Here is a 17,193-nt window from a genome sequence, read left to right as displayed (position 1 = left end):
ATTTACAAATAGCGCTGTTAAAGAGGAAACCAGCAACTCTCATTCTTTCCAAAAACTGCACTCACTGAAGTGTCAAATCCGGCTCTGTTCCATGAAAACAAAATAGATGTTTGTGGAGCTATAAGTTATGGTTGTTGCCCAAAATGATTTGTTTGAATTCCAGCATGGCTGACGGACAAAAACATGTTATCAGTGTTTAAAGAGACTTCTGTCATTGATAAACCTCCACTTCACACAACAGTTTGCAGCAGTCGTATAATAAAATTAACTACATAGAGCTATAGTAATTTACTTTTACTCTTCAATCAAATGTATTTTTGTTTACCAGTATTAGGGGAAAGCAGTAAACATCTTAAACTCAAGTTGAAGAAAAATTAAGTGATTATGTTACCTCAATTTGAATTGACTTTTAAACCAACTAATGCAGAAATTTGAATTTAAATTGCACACAATATTAAGCTGACACGACATTATTATATCAACCCAGCCCATCACAAATAATGTTTACAACTTAAAAGGTTTATCTGAATCTTTAGGTTATTTTTTATCTTGCAACTGTGCATTCAATGCAGTCTTGACAATAGGTGTCTTCAGTTACTTTTCAGAGTGTATAGCATTGAAAGCATTTGTTCAAACACGTACAGTGACTTCAGTGTTTTGTGAATGTGGGAGTGTCTGTTCAAACACTGGAAAAGACATTGTTTCGGTGATATAAAACCACTTGTTTGGGTGGATGACTGGCATTCAAAGGACCTAATTTGATGCCAGAGCTGCATCTTTCCTGCCAGCCTTCACTGTCGGTTCCGTTAATCATGACTAATGTCTTTCACTGACCTTCATCTTAAAGTTACTTAAAGTTGCCGATATGAAACCTAATATTAAACTCTGCATCATTTAGAACAGCAGTGACAGAGATCGACAGTATTTCATCATTAAAGGGACAGTTTGGGAACTTGCTGCACCAGTCAGAGCTCATCAGTTTAGATACAAAATCTGAGTATTGTCTCACATTGGACAGTCAGCTCTTTAATGTTTCACTATACAACAGTAGACTTTCCAACTCTTTCATCAGAAAAGAGTATATATTCTTCAGTGATGCAGAAATTCAGACTATTGTTAAGTGTCAGCATTTTAATAAATGTCGTTTTCACCAGTATATGCGCATGGTAATCATTATGACTGCATCTAGAGAGGCAAAGTCATGGCAAATAAATGAAAAATCCCCTGCGCTCAAGAATGTGTTTTAGTCAGATTACATGTCTTAGTTGTTGGATAGCATTTGAAGGCTGTTTTCTCTGCTGAAAGTGTGAAATATTTTGACATTTAAGACCTTTGTATATTTATGCTCTCTAAAAGATAATGTTTGAGCTCAAAAAAAAAAATTAACCCAACAGTTTGAGTTTAAACAACTTCTAGAGAAATTATGTCAAGGAAATTAGGTGTTCCACTACAATAAAAGCTATTTTTTAAGTATCCAGTCATAACCAACTGAGATTGATTTTACTAGATATCCTGAATTGAAGGTGAAGAAAAGTATCGAGCCAATTTGATTAAGTTATCTCAACTTGAATTTACTTTTAAATCAATTAACTCACAAATCTGAGTTTGAATTAGACACAATATCAAGTTGATGCAACATTGTTTTGTCAACAAAATAATGTTTTCAACTTAAACAGTTAAAATCAGTAAATTGGAAGTTTTATTTTGCAACCATACATTTAATTAAGTGGTTGGAACAAGTCGCTTGAATTACTTTTTCTGGATTTTTCAGTAGGGGAGAAGACATAGATTTGATTTTAAGAATTTCTAACATATAATTACTGTTATTTTTTTATTTAATAGCTGAATCCCATCTACACAAGTTCATTAACGCTTTGATGCACGAGTGATTGGACATTGCACTCTTCTGTAAATGGGTGAAAAATGAGCCGTATAAGAATCAGTGTTTTCATACCATTTTTGTCATTTTGGTTAAGAATAATCATTTGTATTATTGTTTGTATTATATTTTTGGTCATACAAGAATTATCTAATGTTGAAAATGTTTATTTTTTACTTTATAACAGACTTTGAACATTTTAATAATTGAAAAAGACAAATATCACACAAAACAGCAGTAGAATGTCAACATCCATTTTGTTGACATTTTTCCACTCTTTTCCTCCAGCTGTTGCTGATCTTCATCCCTCATCAACTCTTCTATGATATTGTCAGTGACAAAGAGCTTGGGGTAGTAATACAAATATTACAATACCTTTAAAAGTATAAAAGGTAACTTCAAAATTTAAATGGAATATATCAAAAACATATTTTTGAGGAATAACTGGAATATGAAGTGATAAAAACTTTTCATTAGGATATTGTTAGAAAACGACCTCATCGGGTCATTTTTGACCCACTTATGCATGTGAGGGTTAAGAATTATTTTTGTACACATTTTCTAATTGAAAATGAACCATTTTTTTTGCACATTGCTGCTATTTGCTTTTGTCATTAGCTGATCTGCTGCATTTATTTCTCAGTACAAATCCAAAATCAACCATCAACAGGTATGTGCACATGCTATTCTGCATCTCTCACACATACTTCAGACTTTTTGTGTCACTGGATTGAATCCGACTTTGTCGCCAGAAATACGACACAGGTGTGGCAGGTGTGAAATGTCAGTGTGACACAGTCCGTGATGTGATCATGTCCGTGTCGACCGTCTCTCATGCGGACGGAGCAGCGGATCCTCGGCTCTGATTGGTCAGCGGAGCTCCCACACGGAGCGCCGGGCTCTCCGCCTGTCAGTACTGTTGCTCTTCCTCACATGCCCATAGACACCGCAGGGCGCACGGTGCCCTCCTCCTCCTCCTCCTCCTGCTCTCGGACCTGAATTCATTCTCTGAAATCGAGTCGCACCATGGATGCTACTATTTACGAGATCATTTTTGGAGAGCTCGGGGACGTGAATTGTAGTTTGGTAGAGGCTTTCCAGGACACTTTTTTGGAAAACGCTTCAGTGTCATTGCTGAGCGCTGACGGTAAGATGGAACTGCTGTTGTAAAATTTAGTTCAGTATTTGAAAGATGTTTTGGTGCGTCTTGGAAAAGGGAAGCTATTGACGGGTGCATTTTTATTTACTTCTTTTTTTCTTTTCTTTTGTTTTTTTAACACAAGGTTTATATTGCAATGCCACCACCGATGAGATTGGAACCTGCTGGCCGCGCAGCAGCAGCGGCAGGATGGTGGAGAGACCCTGCCCGGAGTACATCAATGGAGTGAAGTACAACACAACCAGTAAGACATTTTCTCACGTTGGCAAAAGTTTCGTAACACGTATTAATTAGAATTATGGTGAAGAATTTTGTTCAAAATTGTTTAAGCAATTATGCAAAAAGAGGTAACCTGCCTCTTTAGCGAATGTGCATTATAATGTGTTGCCAGATTTCTAATAATGAAAAAAAGGTGAACATATAGGAAGCGCCTCTTCAGTAGGCTATAAGCAACCACTAACTAATCCATATCTGCAATAACCTCCCAGTCACTAGCCTATGAATTTTCATTTGCAGTGAGTAATTTTCAGCCCTCTTCTTGGTCTGTTGACCCTCCTTCTGTTCCGATCCACAGCAGCAGTGGCTGTGGATCTCAGTGATCATCACACCTCATGTCACTGGAGCAGCTGCAGCAGTATGAGCATGTGTGCTCTTCACGCAATACTAAAGGACAAATTCAACTGAAGTCATTTCAACCTCGGCTGCTTGTGATGTGATGACAGTTCTTGGCTTTATTTATTGCTTGAATCTCGTTTGTATCTATAAATAACTTACTCGATGTGACAATGCACTGGAATTGCAATGCAGCTACAGTAGAGAAGGAGAAAAAAACACATTTTTGGCAATAAAACTGAGGCTCCTCCGGTATAAAAGCAACCTCAGAGGTGCTTTGTTCAAGCGGCTGGTAGTTACTGTCATAGCACAATGACTGTGTGACTGTAGAGGCCATAGGGGTTATAGGAGGAACAAGGGAGGAGGTGAGGTGATTGTTCTGTTCTGTTCTGTACTATTTCAAGGAGGTGGGGGTGGATGGATGGGTCAGTGAAACACTGGACCTCAACACAGGGGGCTGTTGTTTTGTTTCAGAACACTGATAGTTGGTGACACTTTTAATCATTTTTACGATCTTAACCAGGCTGCACGGTGGCTTGGTGGTTAGTGGGATCTTTCTGCATTGAGTCTGTGTTTTCTCCCTGTACATGCGTGGGTTTTCTTCAGGTTCTCCAGCTTCCTCCCACAGTCCATAAACATGCTGAAGTTAATTGGTAACTCTAAATTGTTTGTAGTGTGAGTGTGATTGTTTGTCTTTATGTGTATCCCTGTGATAGACTGGTGACCTGTCCAGAGTGTCCCCTGCTTTTGTCCTAAATAAGCTGGGATAGACTCCAGCTCCCTGTGACTCTAATGAGCATTATGTGGTGTGTAGATGATCGATGGAAGGCTGATCTTAAGCACGTATTTATTATTGGAACTATTACGACAACTGTCCTCTGGTTTCTCTGTGATCTTTCAGGGCAAACAAATTGTTTTTGTGCCTAAACTATGCTATTTTGCTCACTACTTAGACTGAAGGGAGTGTATGATCTGTCAGGCTGGAGGACTTGTCAAAATAACTGTTAGTGTTGCACCCCTGTAGCTCACTTGGATGAGCATGTATAGGTGGCTGGAGCGCTGGCTCAGTTTTTTCAATTACAGCTTGTGGTGATTTGCTGCATGTCCTCCCCTCTCTGTGGCTGTCACTATCAATAAAGGCAAAAAATGCCAACAAATAATGCTTGAAATCCCTGTTTGTGGAGTTTTGCACTTTGCTTAATATATAACGGACCACTGTTATAATTTTTAATTTAACAATACTGATCACTGTAACCCAGTGAAGCTCCCACTATGGTTAAAACAGGCTGAGCTATTTAAGAGCCAAACTGCATCAGCCAAAAGTTTTGCTCAGAGCTGAGAACAGCATATACAACTCTGTACAACACCAACACTGTCACATTATGTAACTCCTGTTTTAATCATAAGCCTGATGAAATTATTGCCACAGTCAGAAAGTATACATCAGTTTCCCAAAGTAACACTAAATGTTACCTCCTGTAACTCAGTGGACATGAGAGTTCACGTTCACGGCTGGATTTTTTCACCTGACACAGGTGTTTATGATAGTCTCACATGCAGTGTCACCATCCACTAACCCTCCACCACACACACCTACACTGCTTCTGCTGCTTGCCCAGTCACCTCTCAGTGCATTGATTCACCTTTTGCCCTGCTGGTGCTTTATATTAGTTAGGTATGCATGGTGGTTTGATGGACTCAGGCTGAGAAGCATATAGCCATGACAACGCACCTCCTCTCATGTATGCCTTCATTTCATCACACCCTCGTCAATCAATATGACACTTTTTCCAGGCGGAGGATCAGATATTACAGCTAAATTGTAGATATCGATTGCAGTATGTGAATGTTTTAGCAACATCCAGCTGCACTGGAGTATAATGGGATTTTGTAAGGGCAGGAGGTTATAATATAAATGCACGAAGAACTGTACTTCTCCTATTGCCTACTGCTGTTTTACTGGAACAAATGAGTGCATGAATCAAATCAAATATAAAGTCATTTAGGGAAATTAAGTTGTCTTACTGAGCACAGTGAAGATCAGGGGTGAAATGAAAAAAAGTGGTAGATTTTTTTTTTGCTGTTGCTACTGAAGTCAATGAATAATTTCATTACAGAAGCAGGTTTTTCTAACGGCAGACTGTGCAGGTTTATTTCTTGTAATTAAAAGCGTCAATTTTCCACTCGTCTGGCTCTAGATTAGTGTTGATTTAGTGTGACTCACCGGATGTAGCATGCAGGTATAAGCCACCACTGATTTCAGCCACCATTCTCTACACTTCCACGATCTGTGTGTGACTGTTTCCTTCACAACGGGGAATAACAACATAACCTCGAGGCAGCCACTTACCACACTGACAATTCCAAGTTTTGTAGAGGTCATGACGGCTATGATTGATTTAAAGAAATTCTATGTCCCTATAGCATAATGATAATGTGGTGCAGCATTATGTACTACAGAATGGGATGGCGCAATGAGACTAGCATTGAATTGTTACATATCTGTGCTATGTATCATGTGTGTAAAAGCTTATGAATACTTAAATGTTTTCAGTGGTTTGTGGAAAAAAATCCTTTTATTTTATGATCCCATTAGTGTTTCCAATTACATAAACTAACTGACATTATATAGTTTCAGAAGTAAGAGAATGTAAGAAAAATTTCTATTTGCAGCCATAAAACATAAAAGACAATAAGTCTTTTTGGCTTGTTTCCTTCTTTCATGTGTGCCCTATCACAAGTCCAACTGTAGAGGAAGAGTAGACTCATGGCTCAATAAATTTGTTGTGGCAGACTTGATCGATTTCACTCTCTGTGATGAGTTGTTGTGCAAAAACACAGAAATCCCACAGGAATCTAATAGGCTGTGAAGAATTCACTGTATGGAGTCATGTAACACAATTTTGATCATGTCATAGAGCATTACATCCTGTGCAAATTATGGCAGTGATGCATATGAGCATGGAATCTTTGCAGGCAGTTGATGGGACTGGAGTGTGACAATCTAAACACCACCTGCTTAACCTTAATTTGTACTTTTGAAAGATCAAAACAGATCTAATTGCACAATATTCCTGGAACTGTTCTGCAGGCTATGTAGTTTTATTTCTTTTATTTTTTGCAATTGAATTTATTTTTAAATCATATAGGACATTTTCAAGCATTCACATCTGTACTTCTCCTCTGTTTGCCATTGAGCATTTCTACAGTTAAATGGATGAAGTGGATGAAAGTTGTATTACAGCGTTCACTGAGGTAGGATTGATTTTGAAGGACCAGTCTGACATCCTGACAAAGATGTTTATCCAGTTTCTTGGCAAGAGTTGGATGAGGAGATTTCTACCACTTGAACCTCTGTCCACTAAACACAAAACAATACAAAAGTTAGCTTAACTCAGTCTGTGCCGCAGATTGGGGGTAAAAAGCTTGCCTGGCTCATTTTACAATGGGCTGTGCATCAGACTGTGTCTTGGCTGGCAGCAGTCAATTCTTAGTCTGGAAACCTCAACATAACAGGACCCCAGGAAGCCACTTCGCCTGCAAAGCTTGTGCTTGTTAAACTAAGAAGCTCCTGGCAGTTGTATAATCAATGTCTGACTTCTGACTGAGTCATAAAAGTTTTTTTAAACTTTTGCGTCACCTCTTCTCATGCATCCATGGGCAGTAGCTTTGTATTTAATGTACAGAATATAGAAAAAAATGAGAGTAGACTAACTCACCAAGGAAGTGTAACAAGCCTTTTCTTTATTCTGGAGCCTTCAGATGTTGTTATGTTAAGTCAAATGCATGATTTTGCTATCCCTCAGAGCAGACAGATGTAGATTTTGAAAGCAGAAAGGTGACGCTCATGCAGTTCTTTTCGTTGCAGTCACATTGCCCCTCATATCAACCCAGAAATAGACACAGGTCTTCCATGGTTTGGCTGTGACTTTGCATTCTTGCAGATTATAGCAGGTACTTAGACTGGTCTGTACCATGGTGCCAATTCCATTATTAGTAAGGCATGTAGAGCACAGTGGACATACATAGCACAGGATTTCTGGAGAACTTTGAACTTCTTACTGTGTTTGGGCTCCGTCAATGGAAGGTCTGTACAGATCAAAGCACCTCCAAAGTTCTGCAGCAATCACTTCAATTGCAGCTCTTTTATCAGTTAATTCTAGATGTGGATGATGGTGCATCTCTTCACACAGCCTTTCCTCAAGACAAGCATTTGTCTTGATCATCGTTTGTTTTACTGACACATGCACACTCTGCTCGCTGGTAGTGTGTAGAGTAAGTGTAGTCAAAAATTTTAGGCTGCACGTGGATGTCTATGGAGGGTTCTGTGCAGACCCTCATGGGCTTAGGTGATGACAAAACCTATCCCATGCTGACATGTGCAGCCAGAAAGCGGTGTATAGATGATGGATGGATGGATGGATGGATAGAACATTGTATAAAGAATGAAACTGATTTGATTGAAACCTAAATGTTAACTTTCAAGGACATCACTTATTGAAAAAGAAAATGCATTATGTCATGTTCGCTGTAGTGCAAGAAGATGGTCTCATGAAACCATTAATGCTATAAAGCTCCTGATTGCATAATTGATAGATGCTACAGGTTTTTACAACAAAGTGACATGTCATTGGAGTATTTTGGTCCCATTAGCAGAACTCATATGAAGTCGGGGATAAATAAAAATTTAAACTCACAAAATAGGTCAGACTAAGAATAGAAGCTCGCCCTAAAATCCCACAAGCAGGTGGTAATTAACACAATGCAGTAACACAGAGAGGCTGAAAGAAAAAATAAGTTGATATGAAGCTACACCTCACAGTTTTGCAAAACAAAGCTGAGTGAGATCTGTTTTTAAGTCACGCATTTTGGCAATTTATTCAGTTGCTGGCCTGTGAGACTAACATGAGATTCACTTCCATTTGCCTGGAATGTCTCTGGACCGAACATCTCATGCTACTGGCCTGTGCATTAGAAATGTATGACCCAGGATGGACTACTGTTGTATTTTAAACGCAGTACCTTGTGCTTTGTACTCCCAGTACAACACTGCTGAACACTGGATGGTATAAATGCAGCATCGTATGTGAAACCTTGTAGGTTTTCTGTAGTATTTTCAGTTGAACAGCTGACTGTGTCTAATGTCAGCAAAATGTTGCAAATCTTTTAGAAAAATTTAAGAGTTTCACAGTCTTGCTCAGGTAAGTGGTTGTAAATTCTTTTAAATATTAATGCCTGCGCAGAGTGGCTTAAGAGCTTTATGCATTTTTAAACCTTCATGTGTCCTTTTTTTGTGATGCTTTTATTTCACTCTCTGGTGACATGAAATGAACATCACCCCTGTTGGAGAAGTGTTGTTGGATGTGGTTTAAAGTCATTCAATGTTTCTGCTTTGTCACTTTCACGTGATGTGTGTCCTGTCGAGCCTCAGGCAAGACAAGATGTTCACAGCGGTATAGATGAATAATATCAATACTGAGGTGTCAGTTTTGCAATTTCAAATCATCTCTGTGCAACCTGTGTGCATTGTCTGTTGAGTACACCCCAGAATTATATAATGAATAAAAATGAGTCCTCTTTTGGTAACTTCACTTTATACTCGTGTATCTTTGTTTATTGTCACAGAGGAGACAACTTGTCAGCACATAATGTACTTTTCTAGTCAACACAACTCAAAGTCAAGATCGCTGTCCCTACGATAGAACTTTATTGATTCCCTTATCAGGATTAATAAAGTCTGAGACATATCAGTGCCACAGCGCGTATCAGATTCAGAGAGGAGAGTGAAGCTAATGCAATGCCGCACGTCGGGGATACAGCTTGTCGCTTTATTTTAAATCAGAGACGAGTCTGTGCAACTTCACCTCGTCTTTCAGAGGCAAACATGGCACTGAAATAAAGCAATGAATAAACAAAGACGAGCATCATCATTAAACATGAAAATGTTAGTTTTGTGCTGCTCTAGCATTTCACAATAATGCTTTAAAAGGATGCTATGTCTGTTTTTGTTGTTTTTTTTCCTATTCTGTTTGAAAAAGCACCTACACAAAACAACCATTTCTTTCTAAAATAAAGACACAATAGTTGGAATAATTTAGATGCAAAGAAAAGTTTCAGAGATTGTTCAAGAGCCACTGGTAACACAGAAGGACAGACCTGTGGGCACAAATCTCAAAATGCAATCTGGAGTCTTTACAGTTATGGCCGTGTCACTGATTTTTAGAAATTAAAAATATTTACAAACAGTTTAAAAATGTTCTTCCATTTTTTGAGGTAGTTTCAACAGTACCAAATGACTCCCTGATTGCCTCTTAAATTTAATGATAGTCTAATTGAGTGTAGCACTGCTTCACATAGTCTGGTCAGTGAGCCATCATGTCCCCAGAAATGCAAGAATCTGAAACTAATATTTCTGCCTTTTAAAAAAAGCTGTGAAAAGGGCTTGTGAATGCTTGCATATAGACGGTGAGGAGTTATAATTACATTTATTGATTTGGAAATTTCCGAGCCACAGAACATCTTATTTTAGACATTTGTCCTACTGATGCCATTGACTTCCCATGTGTAGTTTCTCATGCATAGGACGATGCACTTCTGGCTGCCACAGTTCGTGTTATTTTTCTCTGCTGAATCCAGTGACTGCACTGCGGGTCTCTGTCAAAGAGCTCTCCTGCTGTGAATCTACCCCCTTGAAACCTTTGATCCACTTCTCCACGGTGAGGCTGGCTAAGAGGTTATTCAGTCAGCAAATTCCGGTCAGAATGTGTAACAAACATTTCACCAGCCAATGCACACCAAGTACTGGAGGGGGTCCAATCAGCACTAGCCTCCTTATTACTGGCCAAGCATCACACTACAGTACAAGAGCTGGACTGACATTTTTACACCAGCGTACAATTCACACATCTAGATGGTCACTATTGTTGACATGGGGGCTCTTCATGTTTTTATTTTGGATGTTTTCTTGTTATGTTAATAACAGAAGCTAAGGAAGAGGTGTTTGTCATGTCCCAGTCTGATTGTCTCACTTAACCATTCATCACTGATCTGTCCAGCATTATGCCTTATTTCCTGAGGATTCATATCACCATTAAAATTGTTACACACTTCATTTACTTCCTACTTTTTTTTTTTTTAATCTCATCATATCAAACGTAATATCTCATTTTGAGCTCCAAATGACACTCGATTGCCATCTTTATTTCCAAAAAACTACACTCCTATGGGAGGTGTGTTACGGTAGATGAGTCTGTGTCTTACCTTCCTCCTTTTTGATTGTTTTTGGGGTATTTTGAGCCTTTATTGCAGTGCAGTTGATTAGAGACAGGAAAGGCGGGGAAATAAAAGGGGAACCAACACCATCTTGCTATGGGATCAATCCATAGCCACTGCAGCAGGGACTAAGAGCCTATAATAATGAGTTGCTGGAGCTCCTGGGGCACCCTCACCTCATTTTTCCACCCTCTCCTCCCGACTCCATCGCAAAATGGCAGTTTTACACATCAAAACTAAGGATGGAACAGCTGGCTTGTTAAGGAAGCCTTAAAATCTCAGTACCTATGAAGAAAGGTAGCAGTTTTCTCAGTCGGATACTACTTAGTCTACTGTTGTGCCGTGAACGCACATGTAATGTTGTCATCAAACCTTGCATCTTTCTCATTGTCTTTGTCTCTGGAGATGAATGTGCCTCTTGTTCATGACTGTTGCCTGTGTTTTCACTTTCAGCCAGTTTTTATTCTTAACCAAAGGTACTTCATATTTATAATTGTGCATGCAGATAAGCAAGAATTAGTGCCTAGTAAGGCTAGCATGTATATCCATCTTTTTCCTTCACCTCCATGAAACTTTTCTTTGCTTTTGTTGTCTGAGATAAAACACTGCCCTGGTGTCTAAAGTCAAGGAACAGAAGTCTTGTATATCCAGCTGCCACAACGTTGAACTCACCTGGCTAATATTGTCTAGGTACCCTTGCTACCACAACAGCTCTGACCTACTGGGGCATAAACATGCGACCTCAGTGGATCCTGTGGGTTGCTTCCATGTACCGAACTTGTTCTGTCGCATCTCACAGACGCTTGATTGTATTTTGCGAGTGTCCTTGATCTGCAACAATGTTTTGGTGGGTGACACATGTAAAACTAACATCTGGATGAATGACAGGACCCAAGTTTTCCCAGCAGAACATGCCATTGTTGTGAAATCCACCCATCCATTTTTTTACAATTACAAGTGTGTCCCCAGCGACGTTTTCCAGTTTTTCTATTCCAAAGTGATAATAAGCTATGCAATTCCTTCAGGAACGTCTTGATTTACACCAGGGTCTCCTCCCTGAAACAATTCCAAAATAAGGTATCCAAGAGGCATCCTGATGCCCAAACCACCTCACCTGTTTGGACACTAAGTAGCAGTGACTCCAGAGTCTGTTGGGTTCAGTCATACCACTAAACAGAGAGGCCCTTTGGTTGCCTTACGGAGCAAACCCATTTTAGTCGCTTCTGTGCTGAGACGATCGTTGTTATTTACGTCACCTGTCGCTGGTTTAAATGTTGCGGCTGGTCAATGAATCAGAATCAGAATCAGAATCAGAATGAGTTTTATTGCCATTGTTCATGAGGTTCACAAACGAGGAATTTGACTCGGTGCAATGCTGCTACATTAAACATTTAACAAATAGTAGAGATAAAAATAAAGATAAAAATAAAGATAAAGATAAAGTAAATACTATAATAAAAGCTAACATCTACTATAATAAAAACTAACAACTAAGTACACTGTACAACAAAAAAGTGACTAAGTGAATAAAGTGACCAGTAGCAGCAGGTGGTGGGGGCCACCACGTAGTGCAAATATTGTAGTGCAAAAAACAGTGGTAATTGTAAAAATGATATGTGCAGCACAGTATATTACATGAAAGGGTTGTGACTGCTTGCAGAATGTTTCTGCAGCATGGACACTGATACTAATCCCTAACTATTATTAGTAATTATATAGTAAATCTATAGTCATGAGGCCTGTATATGCCATTTTTATAACACCTTTGATTCATAATACAACTAAAATGCATGAAAAAACTTTGAAGGTGTTAATTTGTTTTTTCTATATGCTGACATCTACATATTTTCATACTTGAGGATGGAAGTTTGATTATGCCTTGGACAAAATAGGTTGATTGTCTTCTACTCCGTTTCAATCAACTTGAACCGCTGGTTAAGATTGGACAAGGAACCACTGTTAAACACCAGAATGCTTACTTGACTTGAAGTACAAGACAGGAAGTTGAGATTTTGGTAATATTTTACCAAAACCATGACCCTCTCTAATCATAACTAGGTATTTTAGCCTTTAAGAGGCTTCTCTGCTGTACATCACAAGTCCTATCCAACAGTGTTTCCTTAAAAAAAAAAACACCTAATTTTGGTAGTGAAAAATGAGATTAGGTGTAAAGTCAAACGATATAGACCCAATACAAATGAATTCTTTGATTTTAATAATAATAGACTGAAAAGGGCTTATTGTTTTTGCAGTGACCAACTATAAACTTGAGTAGGATAAAGTGCTTATGAAGTATGACAATATGTGCATGCTTTTCTGATGCTATCCTCCATATTTGTTTGCGTGTTGGTTTCGCTGAAGGCTACAGACTTAGCACCTGGCCTTTTGCTCATTTTCTCTCAGCAAGTGACTTCAGTATGGCTGTGAGGGGTGAGAGTTTGACAGCAAACATGCAGTCGAATGTTTGCCTCTGTAGTTGTACCTAATATGTCACGAGGGCATGGAGAGAAACAGGAAAGCTTAAGAGACGCAGCTGTGAGCAAAAGATTGCACAGCATCTCTTCCTCAGGCTCTGTTGGCCTGTCTGCTTCACTGGTCATTACTCAAGGCCTTTAAAGAGAGATTCATGTTCCCTGCTAAACAGGAGGAGATAGACTGACAACTACCCACTCTCTTTTTCATAGCAATTGTTCGTGGTGTGATTCTTAAGACATGTGCAGTGAAGCTATAAATTCTACTTTTATCCGAATCTCTGTTTGTTCAACCAAATAGTCCAAATGAACAGAGCGATTCAGGCAGTCTGTCAATCTAGATAAAATTCTTGCACTTATGACCATATGGCGATTTGGTAATTTAGTCCAATTTCTCAGCAACTTGTTAACTTAGATTAGTGTACTGACCTGCTAGCATATGATAATCAGTTGTTGCATTGCAATTGTTGCCGTGGCATTCATACATCTTCAAGATCCCCGTCTCTTGCTTTTCTGTTATAGTGCCACCATCTGAAGCATCTTCTACGTGGATTCTGACAAAATTTACACACACATCCAAACTAGCAAGCAAGATAGAACTCTAAACTAATATGATAAATGCAGACATTATAACTTCTGCTTAGCCTGGTTCCAGTGTTATAGTGAATATGTCTGTTTGCAGATGTAGTACTTAGATTATTATTTAAGGAATAAACAGCTATTCATAAATATCATTTGGCTAAAAAATATGGTGATCATATACTTAATTTTATGCCAACTTTCTGAATGTGCGTATTCAGTTCAGAAAAACAAAAGAAAATCTTCACTTGGAGGAATAATAGTGTTTGTATGCTGTTGTCTCTCTCTATTTGCCTTCTTGCATATGTTCAGCTGTTCCAGCCGACTGGCTCTGAAGCCCAAACAAACCTGCCCCCTTCCTTCAAGTTCAACTGAGAAAAGCTGCCGTCCTGCTACTTTAAATTCTCTTCTTTAAAATACTCAGACATAACAACTAACATATTCATCTCAGCTTCAGTGATGTTTTGCTAGAGGGGATTTCCTGATATATAAATGTCTCTAATGGATAAACAATGCCAGAGGGCATAAGCAAGTAAGATATTAATACTTATGTCACGTACATACATCCTTCTCATTAGTTAATTTCTGGAAATCAATGAACCATCTAATTTAAAATAAGAGTGCCAATCATAGATTTCTCTCTCTCCCTCCCTCCCTCCCTTAATGGGGATTTATAATTCTTCAATCCCGTCTGTAGAATTCGTATGTTAAGAGACATAAAAATAAAATATCCTCAGCAGAGAGAGAGAAAGAGATCTCAGAGAGATGTTTAGTAACCTGCAGTTGTCTGCAGATGTCCTACTCCAAGGTGTCTTTAAATCTGGCCTAAAAACTGAAGGAGATATTCTTTGTGCCATAATTACATCCACAGTCTGTGGTTTGTCTTTGAAAACAGTGTCCCCTGACCAGCTCACCGAGTCACACAGGCAGCTTGTTTGTTCCAAGCTTCTCAGAAAATATAATACGCTGCTGTCTACACTATGATGTGTAACAGCCCACACAGTCAAAATAAGTATCCTATTTGTTCATCCAGTTATTTTATTGATCTCTTAGAAGCTGATTTTAAATGTCAGGGTACCGAGCAATCCTCCGGAGTGCAGGTTAATTTGTAGAATACATTTTAACCTATTGACAAGGAGGAAAAATATCAATAACACCTAATTACACTTGGGAGAACACTTTTTGACAAAATTACTGCTCCAATCAATTTAATTGGAAACAGACTGGCCTTTACTAACAAGACAAAGTTCCTACTGCATGGATACTAAGCTTTCTTTGCTCAGGGGCTGATCTTGCAAAATGACAGGAGGCCAGGGACCGGTTAAAAAATATACATTCTCAGTTAAAAGTTTGGACACACCTTCTCATTTAATGGATCTTCTTCATTTTCATGACTATTTGCATTGTAGATTCTCACTGAAAGCATCAAAACTATGAATGAACTCCTATGGAATTATATGGTAAACAAAAAGTGTGAATTAAGTCAAAACATGTTTTATATTTTAGATTCCTCAAAGTAGCAATCCTTTGCTTTGATTACTGCTTTGCACACTCTTGGCATTCTCTCCATGAGCTTCATGATGTAGTCTCCTGAAATAGTTTTCACTTCACAGGTGTGCCTTGTCAAGGTTCATTTGTAGAATTTCTTACCTTCTTAATGGGGTTGGGACCATCAGTTGTGTTGTACAGAAGTCAGGTTGATACACAGTTGATAGCCCTGTCTGACAACTGTTAGAATCCATATTATGGCAAGAAACAATCGGCTCAGTAAAAATAAATAAATAAAAAAAAAAGACAGTCCATCATTAGTTTAAGAACTAAAGGTCAGTCAGTCATCAAAAACTTTGAATGTATCCTCAAGTGCAGTCGCAAAAACCATCAAGCGCTACGATGAAACTGTCTCACATGAGGACCTCCCCAGGAAAGGAAGACCAAGAGTCACCTCTGCTGCTCAGCATAAGTTCATCCGAGTCACCAGCCTCAGAAATGGCAAGTTAACAGCACCTGAGATTAGAGCCCAGATAAATGTTCAAAGGAGACTGCACCAGTCAGGCCTATATGATCAAACATCTGCTAAGAAACCACTACTAAGGAAAAACAAGAAGCAGAAGAGATTTGTTTGGGCCAAGAAACACAAGGAATAGACATTAGAATGGAAATAATGGAAATCTGTGCTTTGGTCTGATGAGTCCAAATTTGAGGTCTTTGGTTCTACTCGCTGTGTCTTTGTGTGACACAGAAAAGGTGAACGGATGGTCTCTACATGCATGGTTCCCACCATGAAGCATGGAGGAGGAGGTGTGATGGTGTGGGGATGGTTTGCTGGTGATAATGTTGGGGATTCATTCAAAATTGAAGGCACACTGAACCAGCATGGCTACCACAGCGTCTTGCAGCGACATGCCATCACATCTGGTTTGCGTTTAGTTGGATCATTATTTATCTTTCAACAGGACAATGATCCCAAACACACCTCCAGGCTGTGTAAGGACTATTTGATGAAGAAGGAGAGTGATGGAGTGCTGCGTCAGATGACCTGGCCTCCACAGTCACCTGACCTAAACCCAATCCAGATGGTTTGGGATGAGATGGACCACAGAGTGAAAGCAAAAGGGCCAACAAGTGCTCAGCATCTCCTTCAAGACTGTTGGAAAACCATTTCAGGTGACTACCTTATGAAGCTAATGGAGAGAATGACTAGAATGTGGAAAGCAGTAATCAAAACATCAAATGAGAAGGTGTGCCTAAACTTTTGAATGATAGTAAGTATATATATATATATATATATATATATATATATATATATATATATATATATATATATATATATATATATATATATATATAGATATATATCACTCTTTGTGGCAGACTTCTGATTTTCTTGTTCCAGGAATATCTCATGACCCCTAAAATTCATTTCACAACACACTGTGGGGGTCCAAACTCCAGGTGGGAAGCCTCTGCTCTCCTAAGTCGATGTTAAAAGTATACAAGTTAGATTTTTAATTTATTTTTGTCAGTTTGCAGTGTAACATGTTCCTGCACTGTGTATGCAGCATGGATGACGTAGTGAGCCAGCTGCTGCTTGGGTGAGCAACTCTCTATGCCAAAGCTTTCAGACTAACCTCATGTGTCTTTTGTTGATTGGCTCAGTGGAGGTCCACCAGTGCTTTTGAGGTTAGGTGGTCCATGAGGCTGTTCTAGGACGCAGTCATGCT

General features: G+C 38.9%; 1 protein-coding gene across 1 annotated transcript in view; it reads left to right on the top strand.

The window, feature by feature from the left end:
• Positions 1-2,805: 2,805 nt before the first annotated feature.
• The window catches only part of LOC111568629 (corticotropin-releasing factor receptor 2), a 42,527-nt gene continuing 28,139 nt past the window's right edge, over positions 2,806-17,193 (top strand). The window contains exons 1-2 of the mRNA XM_023270356.3: positions 2,806-3,026; positions 3,163-3,282. Coding sequence (XP_023126124.1) covers positions 2,906-3,026; positions 3,163-3,282 — 241 coding nt within the window. The 5' untranslated portion in view covers positions 2,806-2,905. The remainder of the gene's footprint in view (positions 3,027-3,162; positions 3,283-17,193) is intronic.

The sequence above is a fragment of the Amphiprion ocellaris genome, chromosome 10, assembly GCF_022539595.1.
Source record: "Amphiprion ocellaris isolate individual 3 ecotype Okinawa chromosome 10, ASM2253959v1, whole genome shotgun sequence".
Classification (NCBI taxonomy): Eukaryota; Metazoa; Chordata; class Actinopteri; family Pomacentridae; genus Amphiprion; species Amphiprion ocellaris.
This window is presented reverse-complemented; position numbering and strand designations above follow the sequence as displayed.